Consider the following 26,081-nt stretch of genomic DNA (forward strand, 5'->3'; position numbering starts at 1 on the left):
CTAGAATTGCGTATCTATGTATTTTCTATTAAAGGAACACACCAGCTAATACTTACCTAGTGATGTTGCGCTTCCGATATGCGTAATGTTTGCTTTTTGATCGACAATGTACACAAGGATGAACCTAGTCAGCCGTTCAAGATTGCTGGCCCTTGGGCAAGTGGTTCAACTTTGGCCGAGTGGCTGAATCGAGGGACGTGCCGACAAACAGAAAGACAGACAGAAAGACAGACCAAAATTTCTGCGTTTAAGCTCCCCAAGAAAGACTATCGTCTTTAACAGCCGACGACGCTAGCAGAGCTGAAACACCCTTCCCTACATGCCGTAGGGAACTGAAAGTGGGCATGTAGCGAAGAACAAGAGAAAGAAGAAAAAGAACAAAAAAGAAAGAGAAAGAGGAGGAGGAGGAGGAACTAAGCACCTTATGGCTGAACTGAAATCGGGCATGTAGGGAAGGAGAAGAACGTTATGGTAAACTGCATTCCGACGCAGTTTACCGACGACGGTAGAGGAGCGGAAGCACCCTTTCCTACATGCTCGGTTTCAGGCTTGGCACCACTAGTGCCTCATCAAAGAAATCTCTCCCAAAACACTGCATGCTTCGCACCACCCCAGGCTTCACGTTACCCCGCCACGGTGGTCTAGTGGTTATGGCGCTCGACTGCTGACCCGAAGGTCGCGGGATCGAATTCCCGCCGCGGCGGCTGCACTTTCGATGGAAGCGAAAATGTTTGAGGCCCGTGTACTAAGATTTAGGTGCACGTTAAAGAACCCCAGGAGGTCGAAATTTCCGGAGCCCTCCATTACGGCGTCTCTCATAATCATAGCGTGGTTTTGGGACGTTAAACCCCAGATATTATTGGCTTCACGTTAGTGGAGCTGCTGAAACACCCTTGCCTACATGCTTCGCACCTCCCCAGCTTTTCGAATCAGTGGAAGGCTCACTACACGTCAGTATGGCGAAACGCGGAGCTGCTCACTTTTAGGGGCGAAGCACCTTAGGGTCCCGACGTGTCGGCGTGCATCGTCGTCTGCTGTCAGAACGGTCCATTTGATTGAGCGCAGGAGAGGGCGAACGGCGCGCGTTAACTATGGAAACGCTCTCTCTGCGATGAACGCCGAACTATCAGCTCGGAAAAAACGGGAACGCGCCCTCGCCCGCGAGAGATAACGCCGACGCAGGCAGCGTCTGCTAGCGAATTTCTTGATTGAAAAAACCGACTGCTCGCGCTGCGCAAGCGTTCACCGGCCACCCCGTATATATAGGCACTCGATCTTGACCTGCAATGTAGTGCCGGTGGGAGATCCCTTGTGCGTAGTTGAACAATAAAGATTCGCGGCGCGCACGTTAACTAAAAACGCACTGCAGGTCTCTGTGTCTAATCTTTCTTCTGTCTTTCATTGCCCATTAGAAGTGATTTTTCTGTGAGAAACACCGGCGCACACTGCATGCTTCGCCCCTCCACAGGTTTCATGTTAGTGGAGCGGGAACACCCTTCCTTACATGCTTTTTTGAAGGGAAGCTTTCTTTCTGCATCTATTGGGCATTGCTGACCGTGCCGCCTCCTTTAAAGCTAACATGCCAAAGATGACAAGGCTCCTGCGACAAAGCTAGTTCCACGCATTGAAGCGTCGTTATTCCTGATAATGTAACCTCAATAGCACATTGTATTTCAATACGTCGACTTCCGCCTTTACGTCGGCTGCTAATACAAGTGACGGGCAGGTATGCCCACTTCTCATGTTACGTTAATTTGCCCTGTATGCTTCCAGTCCCTTAGGTGACTTTAGCTGTCCACTTGAGGTATTTTAATTCGCTTACGTTTTTCGGTAAAACTTTGAAATAATCGGTCTACCTGATGTACGCAGAAATATCTGACAAGAGAACGTTCGCAAAAAAAAAAAAATGTATTTATTGCGCTTTTCGTGTCGTGCGCTCTAGCTACCATCATTTTCAGTTACAATGAGAATTCAGCATGCAACAAAAATTTACTTGTTCCCATCAGTAACTTGATCTTGCACCTAAAACATGAGAGTGTATAGGAAAATCTATAATCATTTCCATACTCATAAATGTTCTGAAATCTTTAGTAGGGCACGCAATGCCAACAGTTTTAATTGCACGTGTATTGATAAATATTTCTACGTGTCTGCACATTGGAGCAGCATATAATCACTCGTTTTTGGAGGCGCTCAAAAAAAAAAAAAAAGATGTCATAGTATTATTGACGATGTGCGCAAGTCAATGTATTAATCTGTTCTGATCACAATGCGGTACATTCTTTTAAGCGTTACACGATAACTACTTTGCCCATATTTTGTTCTTTGGTCCCACTGCTGTCAGCTCGAGCGCTACTGCTCGACCATTTCCGCCAGGAACAGCCGGTCGCATCACCAAATTTTAATGAGACTTATTTAATGCGTTTAAAGTAACCTATTTTTAGGTTGCACGTGTTTTGACCATTTCTACGTAGATTTCATGTGAATTGCTCTTTCCAGTCGGCTTACCTTATTCACCGAACTTGCACACGAACTTGTTTTAATGGTTCATTGAATGTTCCCGCATCTTATGCATAAAATGCATAATAACACTCGGCCACATTGTCAGGCATTCTTTCATAGGAGGGATGTTGCGTGAGTAATTTCCATCCGCTGTCTGTCATTATGAATGTAATTGACGCTGCGTAGATAAAGCCCATATTGTTTTTACGTCGTTCCCTGCCAGTGGCTCGCGACTTTGTGAAGCTGGCTGGTGCAGCTCGTTTGCTGCAACATCTTTATCGGCTTCGGATTATAACTCTACTCAACTGAAATTTTATTTGAAATGAATCGTAAAGAAGACTGCATATTTATCTGTATAACCCTTTGCGACACGCATTATGATCCACTGTCTATAAATGACTGAAATTTACATAAATTTATGCCAAGCTTCTTCGAGACGAAATGTAAAGCGAGTGGAAGTGTTAGGATAAATTATATTGTGTTTTACGGTAAAAATTGTAATGACACGTAAATAATTACCTAATTAATGTTCTGTAAGTCATGCTATATTTCTTCATAAACTGAATTCAACGACTCACTCAAATTCTATGAGATTAATATTTGCTGGCAGCGAGCATTCCTAAAACGGTAAAAAAAAATTTTTGAAATTTCTGCCGAAGCGCCCCACGTCCAACGTCTGACCAAAGCGATCGCGTGTAGCAAAACATTTCAACCAGAAGTGATACAGAGAAACCTCAGGCATCAAGAACGCTTAATTTACCATTAGCTGAGTGTTTGCGGTCTGTTCCTTGACAATAGTGCACAGGAATAGCAAAAGTAAGTAACGTCTCCAAATGAAGACGTCCTGTCGCAAGGGGGTAATCTTTCATTTTTTTTTAACCAAATGTTTGACCTCTATATATTAGTTTCATAACATTGGAAACGACATTTTTTGCCGTTTCGAACTGAAAACGTTCTTTCAGCTTCCTTGACCAAACAATAAAAAGCGGGAATATCTTTGACGCGGTCTCCGTTATTACCTCGGAGCAATCTTGACGTGAACGGGACTGTCGTTGAGCACTTTCGGCTTGAACTGGAGATTGTCGTACAGTCGTCGATACGTCAAGTAGGTCACCACGAGCACGACGGCGAACACAAATATGGCCGCCAGTAGCAGGAGCAGCAGTGACATATCCGGCAGTTCTGCGAAACGAAAAAAAAACAACAAAAAGAAAAACAAGGAATTTTAACTTCATGCTCACTGTTAATCTGTGGCATAAATCAAGAACAATCATAAGGGCGACACACGTCTTGCCATGGTGGCCATATTGTTTTTATAAATATAGGTTTTATGTTTATTTATACACGAATTAAAATCATGCTTCGAAATAAGATTAAGAAAAAGAGCATGGGGTCCCTGCTCGCTCAATTGCGTAAATCTACCAGTCGAGCAGCAGTAGCGATTCCGATAGCCTCACACAGCTGAGGCGTGTTGAGCACGGGTACACACTACAAAATAAACAGCTACAAACAAGTTGAATGCACTATACATGACTGTCAATCGATTCAAATTTATGATGTTTGACAGATAAATCTCAAGGGGGGACACTTGCAAGAGATGCCCCCCCCCCCACCAGCCTGGGCACAAGGGGAGTCAGGACCCCACTGAACCCCTCACCCCACCCTCTCCCTTGATTTACGCCAGTGCTAGTAATCGGCGAGTGGAATCAGTGGTCAAGGTCAGTGGTTGACATATTCAATGCAGATAAATTTTCATAAGCATTGAATCAATTCCTGTCACTCATGAAAGCGCATTAACGTGAACACAAAAATGTTCGGGATTGTTTTGACAGCTGTGGAATTACACGTAACTTTCTTACCTTCATGATGCTTTGCTTCACTTTTTGATGATGTACTCATGCAATCATTCTGTATTTCTATATTTGCTTGTCTAAATTGCTTTATCCGTTGCTGCAACTGTGCTTTTGATGCTTTATTATGTATTCTAGGAGCAGCTATAAGAAACAAAAACGTTATTATTAGCACATCCGTGAATTTTGTTGCGTGCATCAAACTTTCACTTTTCTCTGAACTAAAACGCTTCCGTCGCCCTCCACCTTTGTAATGCCTTTGCAATATATGAAAGAAAAAACAGAAACTTGTCAAAAATACTTCACTCCTAGAAAAGAATGAGCTGGGAGTCATAAAAGATAAGTAGGTTAAATTAGAAGGGAGGGGGGGTGGGAGTTGCAGATTAAAAAGAATGAAAGAGCGGACGAAGGAAACAGAAAATGCACACAGCAACTGCGGAATAGCAATTTCCAGTACCATAGTCGTTATAAAATGGATAAGGCAAACGCAGAGATGCTACTCTCGCTGAACCTTGTACAAAAACGCGCCCTAAGATTAACTGGAATGATTGAAGAGGATGAACACAAAGTGCACACGTACTCTTTATGTGTATTTTCCGAAAAGAGCGAGCTCATTCCGTGCGTTTTCACTCAGGAGAGATTGAAGCCCAGCGTAATGCCAAGGCAAATGAATAATTTTAATTAATTGGTGGGCTTCCACGTCCAAAAACCTCGGTATTTGTAGGAGGGACGCCGTAGTGGAGGGCTCGGGAAATTTCGACCACCTGGGGTTCTTTAAGTGCACCTAAACCTAAGAACACGAGCCTCAAGCGTTTTCGCCTCCACCGAAAATGCGACCGGGATGGCAAATAATAACTGTGCACTAATTACCAGCTCAATGAGAATGACTACGTAGTCGTTTCCTGCGTATTTATACGACCTATACGAAACCATAACAATATTTTGCGCGTTTATGGTGTAAGTTAAAATAAAAATCTCGCGGAGGTTCGCACATTTCGGAGAATGACGCGATGTTGTTATGCGTTACGTGTAACGAGAGCGTGAGGTGCGAGGTAACTACGACTGCGGTCTAATTATCACTATTGCAAACAATTCCTGTAGCTTAGTTTTCCTCTTTTTTTTTTCATGTGTTTTCCGAGACGCCTGCCCCGTTTTAGGTGAAATAAATGAGCCACCTAATTGTTTTTTTTCCTTCAGTTATGCGAAAGGTCAGACGTGATGATTCGACAATGTGGAATGCTCTTGCGTGAAATATGGCAATTGCAGTAAGTGCTTAGTTAAACGAGCGCCCGAGAGCACACTGAGAGCGTTTACATAACGACGAAGGAATTTTTGCCTGCCACAACTGCGCCAATTATAGCTTACTGTCGTGGCCTACTTCGGCGAAAATATCTATAAAAGTTTACGTCAGATGTGCACGGAAAGGTAAAATAGCACGTTCAATGTACGCCCTTTCATAAAACTTTAAATGAACGCATGGTAGTGCTACGTGCGGGATACATTATACAAAAATGGACGAACAGTGCGCGCGTCTTGTTTTAATGTTCATTGTTTCAGTACAACAAAAATATTCTTTTGTTGTGTTCTCATTGGCTTGCTGTGGACCGGTTCAGGTTTTTATCCCCTCGATTACTCCATTTCTACAAGTTATGCAGCGCAATTAAAATGGTTAGCCAAAAACGAAAGTGAACAAGTAAAGAAAAAACATATAGCAAAGTCAAATAAATAAAGAAAATAACATAGCAACGAAGTAGAACATTCACGCTCACACATCCCTTTCGAAGTTCTGCCCAGAGTATAAGGACTAACACATCAATTCGTATATAGCTACACATAGATGTTAATGACAAGCGCTGATCTAGTGCAGTGCCCGCTAAGAAGTTTTTAAGATATTCGCCTTTTACTGAAGATGTTTTCAGCCACGGTAGAAGTTTTTTTTTTTTGTAATGTGAGTGGGCGTCTGTCCAATTATTACATAATTTGAATGTAACATCTTCGCTACAAATTGGGTTGTGATTCTGAAGTTTCGCAAATCCGTTTTCTTTAAAACTCTTGACGACACTTTCGCGTTGTGCTTATCACAAACTGTCTTCCTGGATCTTCTTCGTGGGATGCCCAATAAGGGCGCGAAAATGTTCACGCCCCCAGTTAATCTGATAAAAATAATCAACTATCCTCTTTCACAGTAGTGTCAGAACCATACTTAAGAACATCGTCTGACTCTCCAGAATCGCTTGTGAAAACACTTCGTGCGCCGCACGCCGAGCTGGGCGCAGCAGCCCATAGCGGGGGGGCCTGGATAACCTCTTATGTGATTACGGACGTTCTCTCTATTGCGCGTCCAGCATTCGCATCACGAGCGTCATCGACGCTTCCTTTCGCCAGGATTGTTTATTGCATCGTCAAGGGGAAAAGCGCGCACTGAGTGCAAGGAACGGAAACGGGAAAGCCTGTGCAGGGGGCGTGCCATACACTTCAAGAACAGGCCGAGATGAGAAGAACGAACTGCTTTGCTGAAGTCTTGGGGGCATAAATGAGTCAGTCTGAAAAAATGAGGCGACACGTTATCGCAATCTCGGGCTGATCACATTTTGAGTGACTGTAAAGAATTTTCGAGAATGTCGCCAACAACTTTTTCAAACTTACGACAAAGTGCCACGGTCTTATTTAATTGTATTGTGTACGTGCTACGGATTTTGTTCCTGCTCTGGTGTTACTGTGACAACGTTCGAGATGTCTCAACACTGTACGTTCTGTGCTCGACTCGTTCAGGAGCGAGGGAGTAGCCGAGGCTTTATTTTTGCGTAATCGAAGTTTTATACTACATCATTGAAAAACACACAGTGGGAGCACTAAGCTGGGCGAGGGCAATAACTTTCTTTTTTAGATGTGAAGCATCTTATAGCGGAGTTCAATCCGGTGGTGGTGGTGGTGGTGTGCGGCGTGACCACCCTTACTGCGCCTGCGCACGCCATCTCCACACACCTCCTCTCCCTCTCCACACCCCCTCTCTCCTCCCCATTGCCCCTCGCCCTCTCATCTTCCCCTCTCCACTTCCACTTCCCCCACCCCTACCCCTCACCACTTCCCCTTTCCCTCTCTCTCCCTCTGAAACCCCGGCTCTACATGCCAAAACGCTGCTTCGCATCGCCTCATGGGAGATGGTGTGATATTTTTTTTTTTTAGTGAGGCGCATGGCGTCGTATAACGAGGCGTTACCATCTTTCCTTACAAATGAGTGCGAATTGGAATCGGCATTCCGGAGGGTGAACACCGCCTCTTCGTCGAAGAGCTCATTTCAGTCAACGACGCCCTGTCTGGAACATATTTAACTGTTACGCGGGGACCATTTCCCCGCGAGGCAACTCGTAAAAAGTTCCGTCTGCCCAAGAAACCCCGAGCCTCATTATCGGAACGATAAAAGATCCCCGGTTCGAGAAACTATTCCTGCACAGCGCCTAGCACCAACACGAAAATGAAAAACGAAATCTCCAGTGTGACCTTCCTCTCTGATGTATGCTCAGTGCAAGTGGTAACAAAATGAATATTTCTACAAATTAAACATAACGGAGAACGACGAAGGATCTCCGACATCTCTCTGAGCACCCATTGCACGAAGTAATCAGAGCTGAGATGAGCACATGCCTCTCGATGCCATAACAGCGTAAACATACCCCAAACATGAAGGCCAATACTCGCACGCATATGAGAAGCGTCATCGCAGAGCAATTTGTTCGCTCATACGCGTATGCTGTTCTTAGTTTCTTGCATGCTTTGACATTTTGACGCTGTGCGGTAGACGGCAGCGAATCGCGTTTGCTTCTTGTAACCATTTCGATCTGCCACATGTTTTCTCCTTACGTCAAACAGCTGTTCAAAGTAATAACGCACGAAAGACCGAACTGATTTCCTCATTATTATCGGTTTTTGCCCTGAAGTCATCCATGCAACGATCGCATAAACAAACATGTAAGCATGAAACAGGAAAAAAAACTAGCATTATGGTGTGAATTTATTGGCTGTTAGAGAGAGAGAGAGAGAGAAAGACAGGGCGAAAGGGAAATGGACAGAGGTTAAGTGGAGCACACAGGTGAGTCGCTGCCACTGAAATAAGTGGCTGGACTACAATTTTTTTTTTACACGTCGTTAGCTAGGATGTTATTAGCATTCAACGCAGCGCAAATAACATTTTCCCTGAAATTGTGCTTACACACGAGAAGTGTATACAACTTTCCCTTTAAATAGCATTTATGCAACAATTTATTCTTTTTTCTTCAAAAAAAATTTTTTTTCAAGAACCTACTTATTTACTTTTCCTTTTATATATATGTACTACGCTTGCATAATTCTATTATTTTTGTATATGCACTTACAGATGTCATATCGTTGTGGACACTGTGTGTCAAGTTTTGAATAGTCGTTTTGTAATACACGTGCATGTTTGCCGCCTCAACCTCATGTAGCCGCCATTGTTGTTTGAGTGACGCGTACCTAAATAGGGGTGTGACACTGCCAGGTATTCATACGTTTTTGTTAGCATCCTAGAGAGGACAAATGTACAGACGGGTCCACTGTTTAAGGGAACACTTGCGTGAACGGCACGTTTGCATTTCGCTCTCTTGCAAAAATATAGTAGCTTAGATTTGCATACAACTACCGGTGGTTGACAGTTCTGCCTCTTTTAACGCGATAGCGTTAAAGAGCTCGTATCGCAGAAATTCCGCCGTCGGCGCCGGCACCGTTGGTTGTGAGCGAAAAATCATCATCTTGTCCGTGACCGAAAAATCGAAAAAGCTGCAAATAAAATAAATAATAAAAGTGTTGGGTCCGAGTGAGAATCGAACCCAGGCCGTCTGCGTGGCAAGCAGGTGTTCTACCACACAGCCACGTCTCTTTTTTCTTTATTGCCTTGCAAATCGAGACTATTTACATATTCACAAAAAAACTAAAAAAAGAAAAAAAAACAAGGGTACAGCTATACAATTACAAAGCGCAATTATGAACCGTCAGCACTGAGCTGACTACAATCAAAACTTTGGCATCTGCTTGGAGCTGCACTGAAAGTAACTTTGATGTTTCCCAAAAATACGCGTCCTGTATACAGGTGTCACAGTAAGAGATGTAATATCGCAGTAATATTGCGTGGTATAAGCGTACATTGCCATCGGGCGTCACACCACGTCAATATCATAACGACTTGGTGGTTTAAAGACATCCACCCATTACAAAAGGCACACACATTACTTCGCGTATTCCCTTAAGACCACGTAGTGGGTGCATCGCAGCTTCGAAAAAGTTCTCGCGCATAATTGCTCCCGGTTTAAAGCATGCTACCCATTACATAAGGCACACACCTTATTGCGCGCATTCTGTTAAACACCCGTAGTGTTCTAAGTGCGCACTAGGGGCAGGATATTGCTATCGCGTTCAACTCTTAAATGCGAAGCTTAAGCGTCCCCCATTTTTTTTTTGACGGACTCGTGCAGTGCATGAACAATGTTTCCCTGTCCACTTTCTCTTAGAGGGCCACCGAAATGAAAGGTGCTCATTGGAGTGTTCCCTTTAACAGTGGACCGTACTGTACATCTTATTTTTCGTTGTCTGATATAAAACATTGTATGTATGTATGTATGTATGTATGTATGTATGTATGTATGTATGTATGTATGTATGTATGTATGTATGTATGTATGTATGTATGTATGTATGTATGTATGTATGTATGTATGTATGTATGTATGTATGTCCCCTGTACCTGCTTCAGCTTTAGTTTCGGTTGGTTTCATAAGGTTGTCATTTGTTTCAAACACGGTGTAAGAAAAATAATTTAGGTGTGGACACTCTCCGCCCGCCGCGAAGGAGAGCGCGTCCAGATAATGTTCGCCTTTAATACATGCGCCGGCCGCAGTATCGTGGGGGGCGCTGCGACATGGGGGCTTAAGAAACCTATTGCGACGAGGCGAACGCGCGTTTTTCTTCATTTTTTTTTCACCTCATTGCATTTTTTAACCGTGCACGCGGAGGAGAATAGAGCAACTGAACGGCTAGTTTTCATACGGCCACGGTGTAAACGGCGCACCCGACGCACATAGCGTCCCTAACAGCGTTGCGTACGTAAAAGCGCGGCGTCTTGCTTAGAGCGCGTGAGCAGTCTTTCTGCTCGCTGACTTCTCACGTGCGCAACGCCGTTACGGACGCTACGCACGCAGCTCGTCTTCTATAGTACATGCGCCGGCCGCGGTTGCGTGGGAGGCGCTGCGACATGGGGGCCGAGAGGAGGAAAGAGGCGAACATTATGTGGACGCGCCGTCGGGCGGAGTGTCCACACCTAAATCATTTTTCTTACACCGTGGTTTCAAACAAAAAAACGAGCCCTGCATCAATCCCCATATTTCGTACGTATGTAATGTAACACCAGAGAGTAAGATAGGTCGATAAACATGGCTCGTTCCCATGTAAGTGCGCTATTTCTGCTCGAAAACACATGATGACAAACAAAAAAAGGTCAACCAGAACGTCACTTCAGATTCATTTAGAAAAATAATGAATGCTTATGCTGCTCTGCTGCGAAATAAACGTAAACATTATCGGTCTAATTTGTCTCCTGTCGTTAGAACAGCAGGCACATCGTCCGACGTTCCGTGCTGGCAACACTTTCGGAAGATGTAATCGGGAAAAGCTTCAAGTCCCGAACAACGTCTTCGATGTCTCTTGTATAAATTTACAGGCGGCGCGGTAGTTCCGCCTCAGCGAAATGTGACGCGAAAATTGCTCGCTACAGTTATGATGGATGATATTTCGTAAATCGGCGTTGCTCGTTTTAGTTGTTTGTTTCAAGTGGCGCAGAAGCCAAGTGCACACCTGCACCAAATGCCATCCCGCGGCCGCTACGAGGCTCGTAGATTGCAAGCACGCTGAACTTGATTGCGTGGTATTTGCTCGTTTGTCAACGTGATTCCGACGTTTGCTTCTGCACGTTCAAATGTCGCGGAAAATTCGACAGCCAAAGTAACTGTCGTTTCCATAACCATCAAATCAATCACGCCTAAATAGATTCGCGCTGCCTCCACTCCAGGTTACTTTGGTAGAACATGAATGAAATGCAGCGTACACCCCCTCCACACACACACACACACACACAAAAAAAAAAAAAAAGCGTAATCGTGGCTTGTACGTAGGTCATCGACATGCAAGGGCAAAGACCGTTGATTTCACGGGCGGGCGTGGCTGTCGCAATCCGCCGCCAGTAGGAATAGTTGTAAACGTGTTTTTATTTTTTTCAGACTTTTGTCTTTAAAAAGTAAGAAAAAGAGACCACTGTGAGAATTCACGCGAAGATGAGCATCCCGAGATGTACATATTTTCTTTTCATGAAAGAACGTTTCTGTATGAAAGACTAATGCGACGGAAAAGCACCGGGTGGTTTTGTCTGGAACAAGCGGCCAGGCGCGATCTCTCTAGCGATGCGACTCCGCGCAGTCAAGAAGCATTCACGGTGGCTTCTACAAATTTCTCAGCAACAAAAATACAAAGAAGGAAAGAAAAGAAAAAAAGAAAGGAAGAAAGAAAATTACGTGCATAGAGCAAAGTAGAATTAAAAACACCACACAGAGTATATCACTTTGTGCGCCGTGCATCAAACGACTCCTCATTTTGAGCCTTTCGCTACATGAATAAAAAAAAAACACGAAGCCCTTTCAACGAAGAAATAGACCACCGTTTGTCACGCTCATGCGAACCGCTTCGCATGAGCGCGCCGCTGCGAAGGCTGTTTTTATTTACTTGATTTTTTTTTAAAGTGCAAGCGAGAAAAATAATATGCGAAAAGTTCAAGTCACATTGTGCGCGCGTGGAGATCAAAGGAATGTTTTAAAAGTGAGGATTATTATGTCTGTTTTTCCTGCGTTTTAATGGCCTGATTGTGCCAGGCTCCGTTTGAAATGTGGAACCAGGATTTCGCGCACGAGCCGAGGCGATAACGCACTTTTTCCTATATGTTAAACATTTCACAGAAGTCTCGTTGACGTTAAGGATAGTGGTTTTTAAGAAGTCCCTAGTCTTTTACGCTTCTAGATTCCCATAACGCCGCCGCGATTCTGTTCGACGCGAGAGTAAACAGAGACGAATCACATTAACTGCCAAGCCATTGCTTTCTGTGGGATTCTTTTGCGTCAACTCCTCGGTACTCTTCAGAAAGCACGGAAACTCCTTCGGGGTTTCCGTGCCTTCGACAGAGCGCAGACAAAACATGCCGGCGCCTTTGAAAAGCATGTGATTCACTGGGACATCTATAGAGCAACGCTAGGCGCTGCTGGGACTTCTGCTGCAACGAAATCATAAGGAACGCCGGAATGCACTTATTGCGTCGTATTTGCATTCGTTTGAAAACGAAACTATGTCAGCGGTGCGAGATAAGCCTGTGGGCGATTAAGCGGCATATTCTGAATGTAAGGCGTAATGCGGAATTAGGAAAAAAAATTAGGAGCCCTTGCCCTATCGGGAGAATGGGCACAAGCGAATTTCGGCGAGTGCTTGCCTGACGACTACCTTTTCTTTCTTTCTTTCTTTCTTTCTTTCTTTCTTTCTTTCTTTCTTTCTTTCTTTCTTTCTTTCTTTCTTTCTTTCTTTCTTTCTTTCTTTCTTTCTTTCTTTCTTTCTTTGTTTCTTTCTTTCTTTCTTTCTTTTTATTTCTTTCGCATTGCGTGCGCAATGCTGCCTCCTAACCCTTTCCTTTCTCCATGCCGGGAACTGGACCTTCATCCACGTGCTTAGCAGTGCCACACTTGTGTTGCTACAGGCAACAACGAGGATTATGCGTGAAACAATGAAATGCAGCAGTGACGGGCGAGAATGACGTGTTGCAACTTGTAATGACAAATGACCTCGATAAAAGATCAGATTTGCATATCAGAGACAGGTGACCGCCCACAAGCCGCCGATGGAGAGACAATCAGTTACTGGAGAACGGCGCATATGTGACCGGCGTATCTTCTAAGGCCTGTTTGTGTACACCCGCAATTCTGTACAATAGCCGACGCCGGCTTTTTTAGATGTGAAGCATCTTATGGCGGAGTTCAATCCGGTGGTGGTGGTGGTGTGCGGCGTGACCACCCTTACTGCGCATGCGGAAACCCTCTCCATTTCCCCTCTCACTCCCCTCTCCCTCTCCCCTGCCCCTCTCCTAATCACCTCTCCCCTTCCATCTCCCCACCCCCTCTCCACTTCCCCTCTTCCTTCCCACTCCGCCACTCCACATTACCTCTCCCCTTGCCTCTCCTTTACCCCTCTCCACATCCCCTCTCCCCTTTCCCCCTCACCACTCCACCTCTAGAACGCGGGCTCTACATGCCGAAACACTGCTTCGCATCACCTCATGGTCCCCTTTAGCGGGAGATGGTGTGATTTTTTTGCTTTTGGTGGCTGCCGCCGCTGCCACCAAAATATGTAAGTCATAGAAGCTTCGCTTAAAAAGTTAGAAAAGTAATCGAGACACCAGCCTACATCCTTCTTCGCCCACATTTCACAGGACTGATCCGCTTCGCACGTAGCGTTCAACGCCGTGGAAGCTACGCAAGAAGTCTGGTTGGGAAAACGTGCAAAATCGCACGTTTCGTGGCACAGCTTTCGTTGCTGCGAATGGTCGTGCGAGCTTGACCGCGAGGCTCCGCGATAGACTTCGAACAAAATAAAAATCATGGCAGCTTCGCGCTAGCGGTGTCAAGCCTGAAGGGAGAGCGCAGCTCGGCGGCCTTCCTCTTCTTTCTCTTTACCTTATCTTTCTGGCTTGCTCTCTGTGTCTTTTCTATTTCTTTTTCGTGTCTGCTTCATTTCACTGTACCTTTATATCTTTTTGTCTGTCTTTCTATCGTTATTTCTATCTATTTCTCTCCGTTTCTTTCTTTCTCTCTCTCTCTCTCTCTCTCTCTCTCTCTCTCTCTCTCTCTCTCTCTCTCTATATATATATATATATATATATATATATATATATATATATATATATATATATATATATATATCCACTTATTTCTCTCTTTGTTTCTCTTTCTTTCTTTCTCTCTCTCTCTCTGTCTTTTAACATGCTCGTTTTCGTTTGGCACTGGCAGTTGCTGTACTCGGTAGTGGGGCTTGCCCAATTCCTGTGGCGCATATCCACCTGAGGAGTTTTGCACGACGGAGCCCCAGTTACCGATAGCCTAAGCAGCTTCACCGTAAAGAGAACGAAGAGAGCGCAGGCGGGTTCCTGATGATGATGATAGCTTTTTATGACGGAGCGCAAGTTACCTACAGTGCTCTCAAAAATACAAAAAAAAGGAACGTAACGAATCGCAAAATTTCGAAAACAATGCAACAACAACTGCACAACACAGATGGTTTCTTTTTGAGAAAGCAAACATTCCTCGCTTATCACTCAGTCTAAAGAACGACCACTTTATACTATTTGTTCTTGCAAATGCGCCTAGTATACAAGTAGCCTCGCCAGCATCGACAGCGCAGCACGCTATGTATCAAACGGAGTATAGGCAGTCGAAGTCGAAGTATGAGTATAGGAATTCGAAAAACATGTAGACGCAACACAAGCGGTATACCATGTTGGCTTTAGTCTATAAACCGTCTTTCGCGTTTTGTTTTTGTTCCTAATTGCGTTGCTTAAAAAGAAAGAACACGAACTTGGTCATATTTTTATCGTTTGTAGATGCCCTATGGGAAAACTGGTCTCTTGTTCAAAGAACACAGGTCTAAACTTATAATATGGGGTTTTATGCGCCAAAAGTGAGATATATATGGTTATAGGGCACGCCGTAGTAAGGGACTACCAAATAATTTTGACCTAATGGGGTTCCTTAACTTGCATTTAAATCTAAGTAGGCGCGGGTTACTGCACTTGGCACATCTCAATGTCGCTGCCGAGGCCAGCTATCGTAACTGCGTGATTGATCTTAGCAGCGCCGCACCTGATAAGCCGCTAATATACATGGGCGGGTAAAGTGACACCGGAACTCGAGAAATGTCAAAGCGTGATAACTTGCGTGGGCACTTCCTTCTGTATAGAGTTCGCGTTACGAACCAAACATCGTTTCGAGAGCAACGGGCTCTGCGATAGCTGATAAGCTGGCGCGAACGGCACACGTAAACACGATTCTCATTAGAGCACCACTGGTAACCATGTAATCAGGTCTGACAAGGGAAAAGCTCATTCACGAAAGGTTTGAGTATCGAGGCTAATTGAGAAGGCAGGTACTGCGGCTTCGACAGCGATCCTACGTTGCCCTACGTACAAGGAACGTTATGAAAGGTCGATCGATGCCGGTGCTGTCCTCTAGTGTCCCTTTAATGTCACCGCCCTTAAAACTTTGTCAGAGAGGGTGGACTAAATCTTGGGATCACTTATGACGTCTGTGGGCCGCATTCAACTTTCATATGAATTTTTCCGGCATTTTTTTCTCGGTTCAGCGCTGATGTGGTCTGTTTACGAATAATTGGGCCATTTCTTACTGCGTCAAAATCAATGAGCCGTTGAGCGCATGACCAGTGATAGAAAGAAACAACATTTATGTAGTCCTTAATGCGGTCAAAGGCGGCCATATGGGCAGAAGACGGCCCCTACAGCATATTCCTTTATACAGCAGTCAGACCTTGCAGTCTAGTAGCGTCTGTGACCCATCCGGACGACCCAGAGCTGATCCCTTTGGTAACTATGGACAAGATAGCCTCCCACTGGTCAGAAGCGGTAATGCTGAGTGTAGAGCGGGTGCCCTGTATGTCAGTGGGCAGACCGGCGCAGGCCCAGAAAACGTTATGGAGGTCGACAGTAGGCAGGTTGGTTACACAGAGTCCAGAGCTGGGAGTGAGCATCGGGGTATATGCGATGTTAGAGCTTAGGGTTGGGGACGTGATGGTTTGATGTAAACGTCAAAATATCTATGTTAATTTCCGGTAGTGTAAAGCAAGGCTCTCTAAGTGCAGACTTGGGGAATGTCCACAGCTGCTATGTTGCGACTATACAGGGTTCTTTTCCTCGGATTCCTACGGTACAGCCTGCCTGCATTATCCAACGCAAGGAAAACAAGCCTACGAATGATACAAAGTGTACAGGCTCAAGCACTCCGGATTTGTCTAGGTTTGCCCCAGAGTGCATCAACAGTCGCGACTATAGCAATCGCAAGGGACCACCTCATCAAGACACACATTGAGGTCGAAGTGCTGAGGACACATATACGACATCTTGCTCGCACTCCCCGCCATCACCTAGCCTCTCTACCAGTGGACCGACCACGCACATCTTACTCCCAAACAGTGACCGCCCATGGTGAATCAATACCAACTTCCTTCACTCCTGCCGCAAGACCTCAGACTCCTCGATGGTGCCTTACACAACCAAATATCAACATTACAGTACCTGGCGTCCAGAAAAAAAAACGGATTTGTCGTCACCGGCACTTAAGCAGCTCACTTTACTTCTCTTGTACGAAAAGTACCAAGACTCCATACACATTTACACTGACGGATCTGTGCTGTCGAACAGTTCAACCGGAGCAGTCGTGATACCAAGGTTGGTTACGACAATTAAATTCAAGACATCTCACGCAACAACATCGACGGCAGCAGAACTGGCAGCCCTTCATAAAGCGTTACAATTCGTCAATGAGCAACCGATGCAGAAGTGGACTATTTTCTGCGACTCGACGGCGGCACTGCAGTCTCTACTGTCAGCTTTACGCCGCGGGCCGCACGAACAGCTGGTACTAGAGATAGCAGAGGTAATCCACCACCTAACTGAGAAAGAGCATCAAATCGCTTTTCAGTGGTTACCCAGTCACTGCGGAATCATCGGCAATGAACGGGCCGATCAAGCTGCCCGCTCAGCCCACGCAGAATACCATGAACTGTTACTACCACTTTCTAGGACCGACGCTGCACGGAAGCTCCGTTTGTATGCTCGCCAACGCCCCACGTCACAGTGGAATGAGCCACACTTCAAACATGATCGACTGCACTCATTTTACCCTACATTAAGTCTTCAAGTCCCACCAAGGATTCGCCGAGCAGACGCGACCCTTTTGTGTAGGCTGTGGTTGGGCGTTGCGTTTACCAACGCCTATGCTTTCCACATTGGGATGGCCGACACCGCAGCCTGTGACCACTGTGGAAACGCAGATGGCTAAGAGTGGCTTTCACGAAGTCCTATTCGTTTCAAATAGGGATGGCCGACAACGCTCTTTGCGACGCCTGCGGCACAGAGGAGACCTTGCAGCATATCTTCTGCGACTGTCCTCGCTACGCTGCACAGAGACGATCCCTGATATTCGCTCTCGCTCGTCTTCACAACAGAACGTTGGCACTAGAAACAATTCTCCAATATCATCCTGATAAGTCATCGAGAATTCAAGCAACCAAGGCATTGCTCAAATTCCTAATGGCAACAGACTTACACGAGCGGCTGTAGACTTTTAACGATGCCGCATACCGCACAAGACTGCCGCTCTGCGCTGTGAAGTTTGTGTGCATGTGTGTTCCCCTCTCTTTCTCTCTTTCTTTACTCTTCTTTGAATTTCCCCCATTCCTTCCCCGTGTACAGGGTAGCATACCGGTTATGCCAAACTGGTTAACATCCCTGTCTTTCCCCTCTCCCGTTTTCCTTCCTCCTCAGGGTCTCAATAAAGTTCTTCCCCCCTCTCTCTGTCTCTCTTTCTCACGTCAACGTATGTTATATTGCATGGTGGGAGAGTGAAATAGCGACCGACCCTGAGGAAATGGATGATGGGCTTACGGGCTTCCTTGGCAACCAATGCAAGTGCACTTGCGAGGAACCCACTACACTATAAATCATCATAATTTCTGTGAAGTAGGGAAGCAGCCACTATGCCATTTTTCGTCATTCAACGGAGAGCCATGGTACCCGCTAAAAACATGTAAGGTATTATGCGCACTTTGTTTTTTTGTGCCTGATGACGATGCAGAATTATCGCAGAGCCCCTTGTAATGGGTTGGAAGCATCCAAAAGCCCACTCGTTGCGCAATTCGCAGTGTGCGACGCCTGGTTACAGAATTCGCGTTGTGTGGTGCGTGATTGTGATTTCACTCTTCTACCACACTAAATTACATATGTTAATGTGGTTCCTTCCGGACATGAAGCCTGTATAGCGTCTTTTAGCAAGGCAGTTCCAAGCACCGGCATGGCTCTGAGGTACAACACTAGGCTCCCACGCAGAGGGCCCAGCTTCGAACCCCCGTTCCATCCTGGAAATTTTTTCTGATTTCGTTTTTTTTTTCTTATTTCGAGCGATAGTGGATACGTACACCTTTGGCGGCGGCGGACAACTACGGCGCCAAAAACTGTCGTTGAAATGATCTCATAACAGCTTTCGCTGTAAAACGGCCCTTGTTGTGATCTCATAACAGCTTTCGCTGTAAAACGTTCATTTCGAGCGATAGTGGTTACGGACACTGGCGGCGGCGGCGGCGGACAACTACGGCGCCAAAAACGGCCCTTGTTGTGATCTCATAACAGCTTTCGCTGTAAAACAACGCCACCGGCCTGACTAAATCATCGTATCTACGCGACGTCTGGGAACACGTCCTGTCCGGTATGTTCGATATTGTTCCCGGCGCAGCACCTCCGATACATGAGCAGAATATGGTAACATGTGACTACTTGGACTAATATAGTGAGCCTGTATTTCAGCGTTCTGCGAAAGAAGCACACGCGACCTCGGTGTTTAGGGGGGGGGGGGGGCGATTTGGAATAACAAGTACTCGGCTATGGAGTGTGTTGAGCTGTCCCTAAGTATGACTACAGCAATGATCGCAGCATCGTTACTAGAAGTCGAACGTGTGCAACCGCTCTGAAGTGTAGTGCGCACTCGGAGCCGACAGGACGAGCTACTTGCCGGATTTGCATTTTCGATCAAAAGGAGGCGCGACGTGAACACTAGAGCATTCCAGATGGCCAGTGTATGACCATAGCCTTTCACCACCATACAGGAAGCATTGGTCGACCGTGATGGCCCACTTATGATCTCGCCCAATTTCTCCACCTCTCTTTCTTTGCCTTTTTATTTTTCAACCACGCCTCTCTCCGTCCGCCATTGTAGGTCAGCATAGCACTTTTAGGGGCGAAGCTCCTTATGCCGTGGGTCTGTCCATCCTCCGTTTGTTTGTAGCGTTGTAGTAACCACCTCTAGCTCGCGAGGAGCGCGCGTTCTGGTATGCAGTAGGAGAAGAAGATGACGCTGACGAGTGACACTCTCGTGCGTGTTCGCCTGTGCGGCGTTCTTTCTTCTTTACTAAGTCTCGTGTTTTCAACGACACCGGAAGACAGCATTTCAGAAGTAACGCGCCATGAGGCTCCCTCTTGGCACGCTTTCTCTTTAGCTCGGAGTCGCCAGATGGAAGAGAAGGCTGCGGAAAGGAGGGCGCGGAAAGCGGTGGCATCGCGCGCTCGCAGACAGAATCCTGAGCTGAGAGCCCGCGAGGCCGAAGCTGCAAGTCGACGCCGCGAAGCAGATTCCGCCGTTCGAGCCCGCGAAGCCGAAGCTGCTCGACAAGCTGCACGGCTGAGGCGAGAAGACCCCGCCGTTCGAGCCCGCGAGGCCGAAGCTGCACGACAAGCTGCAGGGCTGCGGCGAGAAGACCCCGCCGTTCGAGCCCGCGTGGCGGAAGCTGCTCGACAAGCTGCACGGCTGCGGCGCGAAGGCCCCGCCGTTCGAGCCCGCGAGGCCGAAGCTGCACGGCTGCGGCGCGAATCGGATCTTCAAAATGTGAAGGACCGTGAAGCGGCGAGAAAGCGCGCGTACCGGCAGGCAGAGTCCGAGGCTGTGCGAGCACGTGAAGTGGCTGCAAAACGCATCAGGCGGGCTCTGCCCGAAGGCGCCGACGCGCGCTTCCAGCGGGACTTCCTTGATAACTGTTTCGGCTATAGTTGCGGTGTGTGTAACAGATTGTGGTTCTCAAACAATCTAGTCACAATATCTTCCATCAAGAAGGACCACGCTTGCGCCAATGCCATCGCCATGCTGCAGCGTGAGTTCGCTTCGCCCCACTCATCATAATTCACCACGTGGATATGCTGTAATTTTTTTTTACAGCGGATATGTTCTACGCTGGTTTGGAGCGGATCGCTGCGTGCGTAGGCCGAGCGCATACACCATAAACAACAGCGGTTTCCGTCTCGCCATCGTCCACCATCTGGCGTTGTTTTTTGACGTGCACTGAAATCGCACAGTTCACCGCCATAGATATGCGACCATCGCGGTCGGGATTGAACCCACGACTTCCGGGTGATCTTCTTACAACTGATGAGACATGCGGCGTTCGCCTAGTTGTCTGAGCATCGGGCTTTGGCACAAGAGGCCCAGGGTTCATATGAAAGCTGGAAGAGCGTTTTAAACATTTATGCTTTTCTGCTGCAAATATGCGCTGCGATAGATGTGCATCCCTTCCCTTCGATGTCATGTATTTGGTTAGTGAAGATGGCGACGAGGTAGCTAAAGAAGTATTAACGCACTTTAAAAAAATAGGAAAAAAAAAAACGCGAGAGATCAATTCGGCCTACGCTTCCCTCTTCCCTCCTGTCTTCCCAAAAATTTCCATCGCACAGCATCACGAACATAAATGACATCTGCCTTTCAAGCACATAAGCCAAGTCTATACCTCAACAAATCTTACTCTTGGGCGAGTTGATGTTAAATCATGTACATTTTTAGCGCAAAGGAAAATGAATCTGGAATGGCCCCTAAACCAATGGGTGGTCGAAACTTGGTTCTGGTGTTGCAGTTTGCGCGAGTCTACAACGAACACGCAGCCGCGGGAATTTTTCGGCATGATGCATAATAGCGAAGTTATACGTGTTTGACGATCGAAACGCGGCCCTCGCTCATTTCACTTTTTTCTTCGCTACGCTCCGTTCGTCGGTTCGTCTCTCCTCCTCGCAGAGTATGCGAAAAGGAAAAGCGGGGAGCGCGCAGACAAAGAGGTTCTTGCTGCTGCTGACATGGCCAGGTGCGGGTGCTGACGTCACTACCAACGCTGGGAAACTGAAAGGGTCGGTGTAGAGCATGGGGTTGTTTTTTCTATTTTGTGGCGCGACTCGTAGCCATTGGTCGTGGCGGTATTCTGAACTCGATGTGCATGTTTAATTGAACTGTGAAAAGAATACAGGAGGCGGTTTAGGGGCTCTTTAAGAACGCTGAGAGGAAAGTGCCCAGGGTGAGCGCTACATTAGCGCTCAGCCTGTGCCCTGTCTTTTTAGCTTTCTTAAGTTGAGCTAAAAAAGCAGTATGTGCTATTTTACAACACTGAAAAAAAATTCGTGGTGCGCCGACGGTTCGCCAGAGTGTAGTTAACCTAATGGCTGCACTAATGGAAACTAAATGAAGCAATATAAAAACTCCAACCGACATCAGTTTTAAGGTACCGAAGTTGCGCAGCCCGACCAGCTTCTTATTCAAGGTCGAGATGGCGAGAGTGGTAACAGGTCACATGCGCGTTTGGAACTTCGACAGGCCCGCAGACATGCTCGTAGGCACTTTTTTTCCAGACACTGCGCGTAAACGACGGAAGTGTTCTTGACAAACGATCGATGCTAGCGATTGTCTGCTGGATGTGCCAAGATTCCAAATGGAGCCGCCGCCGGTGGTTGTTTTCTCTATATACGGAAGCCTTGCCGCAGGGATGCATCGATGCGTCTTCGCAACGTAGCTACCAACTCTATGCTTGCCCTCGTTAAAACCTCGTTACAGGCGAAGCCGGAATTAGTTTATTTTCTGCGCGCGAGCAGTTGCACGTTATGCTCGCTACATTTTACCTTCTGCGTACCTTGCTGTAATGACGCCGTACGGGATGCGGCTAAATACCTCTTGCGAAATTCGCTGTCCTTTCTCGGCGACCGGCGCCAGCGGCGGCCGCCTGTCGTCTCATTTGCGATAGCGCCTATAATAAGTGCTATGGGCGTGATGCTTATGATAATGAGAACGTTTTTTGCATAATGCTGATTTCGTGCTTTGTACGCATAATGTGTAACTTAATCATTTATACCGCCGAAGAAAAAAGGTTCAGAGCCATTTTACCCTGTGAAGTTGTGTGACGAGCGAAGCTGTGTGGGGTGGCACAGCGGTATCGGTACAAGCTCCACGCCATCGCATACGAGGTGCATCGCACCGTCATTTTAAGCGAAGCTAACATAGGCCGTTTTAGAAAAGCATACGCGAAGCTTTGAGTTAGCGTTTCTCGCCACTGCGCATGCGTGGCGAGAAACGTGGCTGTCCTCTAGCGGGCCAACGTTAACCGACGGAAATAGCGGGCGACTGCAACGAACGCTCTCTTTGAGTACGCCATTCAAAAACTGCCTAGCGAAACGCCAGCGCCGGCAGTTAGACGCAGATGTACGGGAGAGAGATGCGAGGGCGAAATTGCCAGCGAATGCGAGGTAACATTCAGCTTCCGAAGACTCAGACGCAAGCCGAGCGCCAACAAAAACAGGCGAATCCGAAGCTTCGACTCATAGAAACACAAGCCAAACGTGAACAGAGGCAGACGAATCCACTGCTCTGCTCCGCAGTTTGTACGGTTTCCATGGTGCGGAACTTGCGCGAATTTCGCTGAATACTCGAAGAACCGGAAGTGTTCGGAAAGGAAACAGAATGTCACACGGTGCTCGTGCTACTAAAAAAAAATCACAGCATATCCACGGAGTGAAGATGATGAGTGGGCGAAGCTGCGGAGGTTCATCGGTAAACCGTGAATCTTCCGTGAATTCTGCCCAGTACATCATCACCGACGTGAGATCGGGCGCGTTTATACTAAAGGTTCGATGAGTTATGACGACTTGCAGCTCACTTTAATTTTACATGTACGCTGTGAATTTTCATTGTTTAGAAAACCATTGGTTTAGAAAACATCTGGCGTCTTTCGTTAAGCAGCTGGCGTCTTTTCGTTTTGCTTTAGAAACATCTGGCGTTCTTTCGTTTTGCTTTTACAAAACATCTAGGGGGGGATCGGAGATCTCTGTTCGTTCCGCGTTCGTTCTGGCGGTGTTACGTCACAAAAGTGGGCGGTCCGCAGCTCTCTTCCGCCGAGAGGAAGAGGACAGCCAATCGTCAAGCGGTGAGCGGCGAGCTTTCCGAAAGTAGACGCGCATCGTTGTCCTCGGCAAGGGGACCGGTATATTTCAAACGAAGTGTTTCTCGCCTTCTAACAAATACAGTTGTTATACGAAAAGATATTGTTTTTCTTTTCAAGCTCAAGCAGTTTCTGAAACAGCAATAGCTTTGAGTGCTGATATTTATTGGTGTTAGTTTTTCTAACGTGCTTGCTATGTTAAGTCGCGCACGCGAAAAAAAAAAGAGAAAAGCAGGCGGTGGGCGCAGTTTTTCAAATGTCGTCCCACCGGAATGTCTGGCTGGGCTCCCGGATGTCGGATCGCCCAAAGGGAGCTTCTGCTTGCTTTATAAAACAGCAACCACAGATAGCTACGCCGTCGCGCCCGCTGGGGCCCGTCGTTCAAGAGTGAGGACCGGGACGACACGTGGCAAGAGCTGGTAGCAATTTTGAACTAAGAAGTCCCCTGCGCGTAAGACCACAGCCCAGTGGCAGGCCGTTCATTTCGTCGCACTGTTCGTTTCGAGAACCGAAAGCGACGCCGCACTCGCTCATGGCTTTCAAAACGCATCTCGCACCTCCAACCGCAAGAGAAGCACACGTCGCAAGCGCCATTTTCTCAAAATCAGCTGTTGCGGCAGCCGCAACCGCCGCATCATGCCGTGCGAAGCCGTTTGTTCGCTCGAGAGAACGCGTGCGAACGGCCTCGCGATACGTTCGTTTGTAGCAGACGACATGCTCGTTATGACGCGGTATGACGTCACCAAAAATAAAAGATCAAGCAAAAAGAAAAATGGCTACGCCCCTCAGAGACGTGGTTTTTTCCGGCTACGGCTAATCGCGTGCGCCGCCAGAATGGTTGCAGTACGAACGGCGCAGAACAGAGATCTCCGATCACCCTACTCGTTATGACGCGATATGACGTCACCAAAGAAGAAAAGATCAAGAAAAAAAAAGAAATGGCGACACCCCCCGGCCTTGAGTGGCATCTCCCGCTTCAGCCAATCAGCGCGCTTGTTCTTCCGCAGGAGAATGAACAAGCGGAACGAACAGATCTCCGATCGCCCCCCTGGCGTCTTTCGTTGGTTTATTTCATCAATCAACGGCGTTTTGAACAAAATTTTTATTGTTTAATCACGCACAGGAGAAATCTCACCAGGCACTACCTTGGAGGTAAACAATGGCTGCTAATGGGAATGAGAGACAGAAGAAGTCGGCTTTTAGCTAACACTTACACTTCTACTTCTACTAACGTTTCCTACTGGAACATGCCAATGGCTGCTAATGGGGAATGAGAGACAGAAGAATTCGGCTTTTAGTTAACGCGCACGCTGCGAATTTTTTATTGTTCAACAACGCACAGGAAAAATCTCCCACCGGCACCACCTTGGAGGTCAAAGCGTAAGACTGGTTACGCACTACGACTACTACTACTACGACTAGGAGGGACGAACGGGTGCCGCCTTAAGGAGCTTCGCCCCTAAAAAACCTAAGGTATAAGGAACCTAACCGTTCAAAGTTTCAGCGCGTTACGCAACCACTTATAGTTATGCTTTTGCATTATTGCACTACAACGAGTTAAGCACGAGCGATTGCCCCACAAACTCAAACTTTGTCATTCATTCTAGCTACCCTTTTATGCGTTCCGCAGTCTACCCGAGTAATATTGTCTGAGGTCGTTTCACGTTCTGTTCACGAAGCGGTTGACCTGCTTCTCATTAACGTACCACCGCGTAGCAGTACAGATTTTCAATGCCAGCAGATGTTCTCACTCAACAGCCTGCTTCCGCGTTACTTTGTAGCCAGAAAGCACAGACTGATTAGCATTCATGTATTCATGTACGGCGTGTGAGGCTGATACTTCCGCGGTACTTTCATGCGTGTGCATTCTATAGCGCGAAAACCGCAAATCCCCGTAGCGCTAAGACGAAAAGAGTGCAGCTGGCGTCTAGACGAAATTTCTGGGTGTTTCCTGAACTGTACCAACTACCAGAGCCACGTATTACGTCTTGCACAAGATAGCGGAATAATTAATTGGGGCATGACGCCCCAAAAAACCACGATATATTATGAGAGAGGCCGTTGCGGAGGTCACCTGAAATTTCGACCACCTGGGGAGTTCTTGAACGTGCACCTAAATTAGGTACACGGGCCTCGAACATTTTCACCTCCATCGAAAATGCTGCCGCCGCGGCGAGGATTCGATCCCGCGACCTTCGGGTCAGCAGTCGAGCACCATAACCACTAGACCACGGCGGCGGATTTGCACGAAATACACATGTGGAGAAAATAACTCTGTGGTACAGTGCAAAATCACTGCGTTGTCGTCCTATGACGTTCTATAGTCTTGTGGTGTAGAATCGTGCACACTGATACGCCCTGCTCTGCTGAACCTTGTGCAACGGGACGTCGGGTGACAGTCTTGCATCACTGCACGTTTAATGTACGTCACGCATTTATGAAATTTACAGCGTACCCAACTTCTGGGGGACACGGGCGTGCTTGTTTTATCCTTCCGCATATTGAAAATGTCGAGCTTCGCGGCGTTCATCATTTTATTCGCTAGGTTCACCATTCCTGCATGTCACCGCTCTAGACATTACGAAGTAACACAATGACCGAATACAGGGGCGT

At 46.9% G+C, this 26,081-nt stretch overlaps 1 protein-coding gene across 1 annotated transcript in view; it reads right to left on the bottom strand.

The window, feature by feature from the left end:
- Positions 1-26,081, bottom strand: part of LOC119402028 (synaptotagmin-10) — a 134,089-nt gene that overhangs the window by 50,693 nt on the left and 57,315 nt on the right. The window contains exon 2 of the mRNA XM_037669093.2: positions 3,522-3,684. Coding sequence (XP_037525021.1) covers positions 3,522-3,673 — 152 coding nt within the window. The 5' untranslated portion in view covers positions 3,674-3,684. The remainder of the gene's footprint in view (positions 1-3,521; positions 3,685-26,081) is intronic.

The sequence above is a fragment of the Rhipicephalus sanguineus genome, chromosome 8 (assembly GCF_013339695.2).
Source record: "Rhipicephalus sanguineus isolate Rsan-2018 chromosome 8, BIME_Rsan_1.4, whole genome shotgun sequence".
Classification (NCBI taxonomy): Eukaryota; Metazoa; Arthropoda; class Arachnida; order Ixodida; family Ixodidae; genus Rhipicephalus; species Rhipicephalus sanguineus.